Below are 8,920 nucleotides of genomic sequence, written 5' to 3'. Positions count from 1 at the left end.
CGAGAGCCAGAGAAGGGGGCGTGAGCCGGGGACCCCCAGCCGCGGCTTACAAGCCACTGCGGCCGTTTTGAGCCCCCCTCTAAGTAGGCTGAGTTGAGGGACCCCCCCATCCATCATAATTTTCAAAGCAGGCATTTGGGCATTTTTGAGCCATTAATATTTATTATTATTATTATTTTTGTGTGTGTGCTGCAGGGGATAATTTGAAGGCTCTTTTTTTTCTGGGGGGTACTAAGCTCTTGCGCTCCGGACCGCCTCCGGTCTCCTCGCCCCCTGAGACCCTACCGGTTCCAGCCCGTTCCCCCTCCTCAGATGGGTTCATTGTGAGCTCCGCACCGGGCTGTGTGGCCGGACGCCTGCAAACTTTGCACAAAAATCCGGCAAGGGGCGGAGGAGAAGGAGGAGGAGGGTGAGGGTGGCTGTGGTGTGGGGGAGAGAGGGAGGGGGCCGCAGGGGCCGGGGGCCGGCGGGGGGTGGGGAGGAGGAGGGGGGCGGCTTTTTTTTTTTTTTTTTTTTTTTTTTTTTGCATAACTCGGCTCGGCCGAGTGGCCTCCGGACTCCCCGCGCCGCTGGGACCGCTGCTGGGACCCGGAGCCCCCGGCTGCCGCATTGCAACAGGCAGGGCCCCGGCGCGCCCCCCAGGCCTTCCCCAGTCCCCCAGCGGCCTGGGCCGGCCAGGGCTGCCCCCCACAGGGAGGCTGCCCCAGACCTGCGGTCCGTTCCTTACGGCCGCCGACCCGGCTGCAAAAAACAAAGTTTCCGAGAGGCAGGCGGAGGAGAAGGGGGAGAAGGGCTGCCCGGAGCGGCGGGGGGCGGTGCGGGGAGCCGGCCGCGGACGGCGACGGAGCGCCGGGAGCCCCGGACATGTCCAGGCGGAAGCAGGCGAAGCCGCGATCGGTGAAAGGTGAGCGAGCGAGGCCCGGCGGAGGCGCGAGCGAGCGAGGAGGGAGGGAGCGAGAGAGGGAGGAGGGACCGGCGGGCGGGCGGGCGGGCGGCCGGGGACCGCGCGAGCGAGCGCCGAGAGGAGGAGGCGGAGGGAGGCGGAGGGAGGCGGAGGCGGAGGCGGAGGCCGAGAGCAGGAGGCGCCGGCGGCGGGGGCAGGACGCACACCCTGCCCGGCCGACCGGCTCCCGGGCCCGCACCGGCGCTCGCCGGGACTCGGGCTGGGGGGCTCAGTAAAGGGGGCCTCGCGGTTTCTAGCGCGCCGGCCCCCGGCCCGCGTGGCCAATCAAGGGGTGCGGGCCGACTTGGCGGGGATTGCGAATCTCGGCGGCAGCATGAGGAAGAGGCGGCGAGGACCGATGCCCCAGAGGCTGGCAGCCCCGAGGCGCCTTGGCTGGCCCCGGGCCTCGCTTGCGTTCTCCGGTGCCCTCCTGGTCACTCGAGGGACGCGGAGAGAAAGCAAGCCGAGAGTCCCCTCTCCGCCCCGGGCCCAGGCCAAGATCCCGGCCCAGGCCCCCGCACTTCCTGCCGGCTCCACCGAGGCCAGCTGGGCAGGGAGCCTCTCCAGGAGTTCATTGTCTGTGCTGCGCTGGCGGGATGCTGGTCCCCAGGGGAGCGCAGCGGCTGCTGTGTGCGCCCCTCCGAGCGGAGCGTCCGATACCACCCCGGGTAGCCGCGCCGCGAGCACCCAGGCTGTCTTCCGTACTGACTCCCCAGGGTGCTCACGTTTGTGAAGAGCTATAGATAGCCAAGTACACACATCCCCCCATTGCTTTCTAATTCCTCGGAGAGTCCCAGGTTTGAAGGTACCCCTGGGGAGCAGATGCCTCAGGGAGAAGCTGTTCAAGGGCCTCCAGCTCCTCCCTGTCCCCTTTTCCCTCCTCAGCCAGCTTCTGCAGGCATGGCCTGCTGCTTTGTAACCCTTGCAGACCCTGCCTGGGCGCGTTGAGAGATAGATTAGATGATACTGGAACAGGACGAGAGTAGCCTTGGAGCCTGAAGTCCTGAGGCCCTTGTCCTGGTCGACACTCCTGATAACCTCTGGCCACAGCCCAGCTCTGCTCTGAAAAGTTCATTTCCTGGAGGCCTGCGCGGGAAGGCGTTGGGGCCGGCTCCCTTCCTGCCAGTCTTGCTCCTGGTTGGAATAGCTGGTGCTGAATCTGCACCACGTGGGTTTCCAGACACTTGGCTTCTTCCTTCTGAAGCCCCAGGAGAGTCAGGGGCACCTGGCCCCACAGAGACCCTCCCTGTGGTCTTACTCTCAGCGCCGGCTCCTTTCTTTCATTGAGAGAAGTTGCACTAGCTGAGCGCCCCAACCACTTCACCAATCTGGAGCAGTCTGACTTGTTCTACAGAACTGAGGTTCCAGAGGGTTCTGATTGTGGGACAAAGAGGCCAGAAGAGAAGACTCCCAGAAGACGACAGGGAAGAGGAGACTGGAAAGAAGAGCTTTGCAGATTGAAATAATAGTTGATTTCTTTCCGTGGCGAACTACCCAGTTCTTGAGAGGCACTTAGAGTGACCCAGAAGAAAAGCAGAATTGGAATTATCGTGGGGAAAGCGGTTTTCCTTAACTCAGACCGTTAATTTTGAGTTAAACCTATGTATAAAAGCAGATTGTGTGTGTGTGTGTGTGTGTGTGTGCGCGCGCGCGAGTGCGCGCAGGTGTGAGGCTTGTTCACCTTCAACCCAGTCTGTGTCTTCTGTGTCTCCAAACCTCTTATTTTAGAAGGCAAGCCACAGAAAGCAAAGGTAGGGCAGTTCACAGCAAACAGATGGATGGGTGTTTCAAAACTGCACGAACCGAATTCTAAAAACACTCCGTGGATCACAGAGAAAGACAAAAATTGAGTTTCAGCCTTTTATGAAATGAACGTTAAAATGGTTTTTAACGAGTGTCCGTCCCTAAATATATGTATTTGTATGTAGCAGACAACTCAAGCAGTGATAGCCAGGCGGCAGGCAGACCAGCAGAGGTGTTTTGGGAAGTTCTGGAACATCAGCCACACATTGATTTTTTTTTTTTTCCATTTTTGGGGTGTGAAGGATCCCCCCGCCCAGCCCAGGGCTCTTTTTCCAAAAGCTGCTTCAGCCCTTTTCTCTTTTGCTTTGCCTTTTAGTGCCTTTACTGAGGCAAATAAGGTGGAGATGTGAGTGACCACAGATCAAGAGAGGAATTAAGAGAGAAGATGATTTGAATAGACAATCGGTGAAAAGATTTATTGCTTCTCAAGAACGGCCCTCTTTTTCTCCAGCACGATTGCAAAGCCAGAGTTTAAGTGTAGACTGTTCCCTTCCATACCAAGGGTATGAAAGGACAAACAAGGTCTTCACCTTTAAAGATGCTTGAGGTGCTTCCTAAGGAACTGCGGCTGCCTTTAACATTGTATTTATTCCACTTTCACTCTACTGCTGTGTGTCAGAGCTGATGGAGAGGCGTTGTGGACTTCCCCCAGCCTGGACTATTCTGCTGTGAAAGTCGCTTGACCGTAATTTGTAATTGATCTCGGAAATATGAAAGCCCATAGCAGGAAGGAAAGGCAGAAATGTAACAATTTTGAATGAATGCTCGGAAAGTGATTTGAAAGCTAGGGTACTGTAGCTTTGAAAATCAAACAGGCCTCAGGGGTCACTTCCCACTCTGGACACAACCTCCCTCTGGAGTGGGGTCACCTGTCCCCTCAGGATGTTTGTCCTTCTTTGGAAAGCACATCTCTGTAGGGAGGATGCCCAGCAAATAGGCAATGGGGTGGGGGTTCCGAGGCAGGAGGGCAGGGAGTAAGCGGCCTGTTTTTCAAAAGCCTTGTGATTTTGTTTAAAAAAAAAAAAAAAAAAACTCAACCCTCCAAACCACCCAAATTCATAAATGTTACAGAAGTCACATTTTCTGACCGATTTTCCTTTTTCTTTTTGTATGCCTGTCCTGGTGGCGTGGCAGTTGCAACAATGTTTCCTTTGATTTTTGGCCTAATTCCCTAGGCTGTTGTCATCTCCCTCACTGATGCTATTTTGGCTGAGGGTACCAGGTAGTTTGGTAACGATTACCAGCAGGTCTCTCAGTCTTTCAACACTGAGGAGATCTGTCCTCTTCAGGCTGCATGAGAAACCTCTTCACTCCTGTAGAAAATGAATGCCCTCCACCCCCAGTTTCAGTTAAAAACTTTTAAATAATTTGTACAATGGTTGATTTTCTCTATTTTAGCAACTGTCTGTTAGCTAATTACAGTTCCTAATATTAATTAGTACTTAGGTTGGGTTCATGCACCCCTACTCCCATCATTTAAAATGACCACTTGTGACTTCTGTCCTGTCCTTCCTTCATCTTCTCTTGACAGCTTAAGCCCCTCAAAAGTCCATCTTATAAATTTGGTGGTCTACAGACTTGGGAGCAGTGTAATTCACCATTGTGCCCGTTTCCATGGAAATAATTGAGGTGTAATAAGTAGAGACATTCTGAGGTTACAGGTTTCTTGATTCAGCAGAGACCACACACAAGTGTAAATGGTTGAGATTTATTTGGCTAAATGTACATGGTTTTTGCAGGAAGGGCAAAACAAAATCCTTTGTAGATTCCTTAGCTTTCTCTGGGTTCAGGTAGATGACATTCAAATCCTAATATTTAATTTCTTCCACACCAATTAAATTACCGATGCCCAGCTTTAGAAGGACCTGTTTCAGTCTAGAAAATATCCTTTATGTCTAGTAATTGCTGTTTAGGTTCTTACACCTGTTTCCTTGCAGAAACTTAATAAGCAATAAAATAAGATAACTATGTGCCTCTGGCAGGAGAATCTTGCTAAATGTTTAACTGTGAAGTGCCTAGTGTGTATTCTCTAGGAAAAGGTGCGAAATGCTGGTGACTTCCCAGTCATAAAGCGACTCAGTAGAACCAGCCAACCCTGGCAATGCTGTGGCATGTTAACAGAGGAGGAGGGGGGACGTCAGGAGGAGGAAACTGGTGTACACCATCTTTAGAGTGCAGCCTTCCTAGCTGGAGACAGGAAGGCTGGGGATCTGGTTCAGTCAAACAGAAAGTTGCAACAATTGCTATCTCTAGGTAGCCAGCTCTTAGGCTGGTGGCTGTGGAATTCTTCCCCTGATGTTGGATTTAATAGTCTGGCAATTAGATGCATTGATTTCTCTTAACTGTTCATTTGGATGTGTAAACGAAAGGAACCCACCACTGAGGCTGCGGTGCAGCCTTGCCTCCTGGCTCTGAGGAAACAGTTGCTTTAGGTGGTGGTTTAGGGGAATAAATTCTCAAGGCAGCAATAGGATGGCTTCTCCTTTACAATTTCTGTCGTCTTGCAACAAAATGAAGAGCACCTGTTGTTTCAATACTCAATAGAGAGACCAAAGGTGTCCACTTTTGCCTGAAAAGTGAAAGCACCGTTGTCTGCCAGAGAGGCTTCTGGTGTAACATCTGTCTCTGAGTTATCAGGCTCAAAGGCTCAAGTGCATACTTTTGCTACATTGTCTATTAGGTATCAGAGGGGCCAGTCATACCACTTGTGCCCTTCCGAGGACCCGTTTCCCCTCCCCTCCCTCTATCACAATTGTCCAAGCCTTGTGTATATGTAAACCCTTTAAGGGTCTCCTGTGCTCTCTGGCAGGCTGGTGGCTAGGTGGGTTAGTTTGGGAATAATCAGTTCTCATGAACGTTAGCCCTGTTTACTTGCTGCTTTTGGACCTGCAACTTTGTGTGTTGCCAACTGTAGATTCTCGGGCATTCAAATTGCCTTGAGGTCATGGAAATGGAACCGAAGGTGGGTAGATTTCTTTGTGGTTTAATCCTTTTGCCAAGGTGAATGAGTATGTTCACAAACGCACCTTATATACATCTGCACAAAACAACCCTGCCACTTCGTACAAGACTATTATTGCTCTTATGTCTTGAAAACATTTGCCGTTAAGAATTCTCCAGATGTGTGGGTCTAGTGTACTGTGGAGACTTATTTGGGTGCTCTATTAATGTGGGTAGTTGGGGAAAATTCCAATATGTTGTTTGCTGGCAAATTTGACAATTTTTATAAATACCTGTCTGATGGCAAGGTCATTATGTGCATAGAATACTTAGACTAGCTTTGTACCCAAAATGGCCTGACAAAGCCTGGGTTGGTTATAGCTTGCTTGAAGTTTTTGGCATTGGCTATTAGCTTTCTAAGCCGCCCGTGGGCTCCAGAAAGGGTAAAATTGAGTGGGAGAGATGGAAACTTCTGATTCCTAGCTTACCTGGCAGGGTCTGGGACAGCCAACAATTGGGGTTGTACACTCAGTAAATAAAAATACTTTACCTCTTTCAAGGATGCCAATTAGCTGATTGCTCCTCATGGCTGTCTTTAAGGAGACCGGTGCTTTACCTATCTTCTAGTACAAAGGTTTGATTTTTAATGTCTTGTGAAAAGGAGTCTCTTTGTCTTGATTGATGTCAGGAATAAAAGCATGATGGTAATATCCCTCCGAAAGCTATTGTATTGTCAGCCCTGGCTGACAGCGGGAGGGCCTCCCAGCGTTATAGATTAGTGCTGTGAAAACACTGACATTTTCTTTGTTACACTGCTGTTGTTCTTCCTGCAAAGTCAATTACACAATGTCAGCTCAGTTACCGAGTTGACTTTGGGAGTAGGAATGGTTTTCATTCTCTGCTTAAAGATATAATTTTTCCTTTGTTGATTTGTTTGTTTGTTTATTTATTTATTTATTTATATTTATTTAAACCCGCCTCCCTCCATGGTTACCTCTTCTCACTTGTGCCTTTGCCCCTCAACCCCAGAAGACCCTCCCTTTACCACACACACTTAGGTTTCATTTGTGGCAAGTCACAGTCAAAGACCTAATACATGATCATTTTGGAATTCTCTCATTCATATTTCCCTGGCTTCTTACTGATACAACAGCAGCCAAGATACATAAAGAGACTCTAACAAATGAGATTAATATGTTGATAGCCTCTTATCAAGGTGGTTGCTTTCTGGATTTGGGGGGAGTCATTGAACTTGCCAAATTCAGTTTTCCTTTTTCTGAGACTGTAGCTAAGCTTGATTCTTGGGTCCATGGAACCCTGGCAAAAGTTTTCTTTAATTACTTTTTTTGAGAGGAAGTCTCTCTACATAGCCCTAGGTGTCCTGGAACTCATTATGTAGACCAGGCTAGCCCCAGACTCACAGATATCAACCAGCCTTTGCCTCTTGAGTGTTGGGATTAAAGGTGTAGACCACCACATCTGACACTAATAGAATTTTTTTGAAGACAGGATCTTGCTGTGTAGCCTAGGCTGGCCATTTGATTTATTTAGCCTTCTAAACACTGAGATGATAGGTTTCTGCCTCCACTTCTCACTGACAAACACTTTTTTTCTGTCACTCAGTATCTGTTAGTATTTGGATGTTGGAGGCTGGGGCTCTTGAGTTTGGGTCACATAGTGTCAGAGTAGAGGGGTCTCAGTAGAAGACTCATGCACTTTCCCCCCATTTTCACCACAGAGGGTACATTGCATTTGGAGGTGCTCTCATGAGGCCCACCAGCCTCTTCTGGACACAGGAGGATTTGGTATCCCTATTGTAGTGTCAAAGTCTTTGGTAGAAGGAGGAAGGCCCTGGGTGTGGCTTTCCACAGTGTTCTCTCAGCTCACCATCTCTGTCTTCCCCTCAGCTCCCTATTCTGGTCATGAGAGAGGCAGACACCTGCCAGTGGAGGCTTGTAGGAGTGTCTGCCTCACTGTTGCCTGGCAGAGGGCCCCTCGTGAGGAGCCACCTTTATCCTGGACTGCAGATGACAAGGACAGACCCATCAGAAAAGTTCTGTCCTAGGATTCTAACTATGGGCCCCCGAAGTTGTTATGAACCACCAGACAAGAGCCAGCATTCAACAGCAATTTGTCAGGACTAATTTTGTTTTTCTCCAATAATTGAAAATTAATGTCTTGAAGTGAAAGCAGATGTTCATGTCATCTTCTGAATTGGGATATAAAATGGGGCTCTGTGGATGTGCTCACTAATTTAACAGCCACTTTTCTCTCCTAGATAATGGGGGTACTGGGGCTGATATCACTTCAGGGCCAGGGACTAGCTGAGAGAGAGAGAGAGAGAGAGAGAGAGAGAGAGAGAGAGAGAGAGAGAGAGAGAGAGAGAGAGAAGAAGGAGGAGGAGGAGGAGGAGGAGGAGGAGGACAGGAGGGGAATGTGTGAAGTGCTCTGTGTTCTTTGAGGGTTCTTTTTGAGAGAACACTTAAGTGAAAGGCTTTCTCTGGACGGTGGAACTTCTAGAGTTTATTTATTGTTTTGCAAGTTCCTGAAGACAGTTTGAGACCTTGTGTGGGGACTGTAAGAGAAGCTGTGGCCTGTGGAAAAGCCTAACTTCCTGAAAATCCTAAATCATACTATTGTGAGTAAAACTGGTTAAGATTGCAAATTAGTGGCCCACACCTTCCATGCCCAGAGGCAAAGGCAGGAGGATTTCTTTAAACTCTAGGTCAACCTGGTTCATACTGCAAGAGGCAGTATGGGAAGACAGAATAAACACACACACACACACACACACACTCTCTCTCTCTCTCTCTCTCTCTCTCTCTCTCTCTCTCTCTCTCTCTCTCTCTCTCGCACGCACACTTTTAAAAAAGAAAGCAGGAAAGACCTCAGATAGTGGACCCAGACTTGAAAAGGTTCACCTGACTGGTCTGAGAAGTGTTTGAAGGATTGTAAAACAGCACTGGTGAGATGGCTCAGTAGGTAAAGGTACTTTCCATCAAACCTGACAACCTGAGTTCATCCCCTGGGACCTCACATGGTGGACGGCAAGTACCAGTTTTGGCAAGATGTCCTCTGACTTCCACGTATGTGCCATGGTACACCAACCCCAAACAAACAGATGTAATTTGGGAAAGATTATAAAAATTGTAACAGCACTAAATTTTACCATGCAAAATATGTTTTAAATGACTTGAAAGCATGTGTTGTTTGGCCACCTCCATGATCTTTCTG

At 49.5% G+C, this 8,920-nt stretch overlaps 1 protein-coding gene across 1 annotated transcript in view; it reads left to right on the top strand.

Annotated features, from left to right (window-relative positions):
* The first annotated feature begins 778 nt into the window (after positions 1-778).
* Positions 779-8,920, top strand: part of ZNF423 (zinc finger protein 423) — a 286,423-nt gene continuing 278,281 nt past the window's right edge. The window contains exon 1 of the mRNA XM_080937369.1: positions 779-904. Coding sequence (XP_080793495.1) covers positions 865-904 — 40 coding nt within the window. The 5' untranslated portion in view covers positions 779-864. The remainder of the gene's footprint in view (positions 905-8,920) is intronic.

The sequence above is a fragment of the Micromys minutus genome (genome assembly GCF_963924665.1).
Source record: "Micromys minutus genome assembly, chromosome: 24".
In the NCBI taxonomy this organism is placed as follows: domain Eukaryota; kingdom Metazoa; phylum Chordata; class Mammalia; order Rodentia; family Muridae; genus Micromys; species Micromys minutus.
This window is presented reverse-complemented; position numbering and strand designations above follow the sequence as displayed.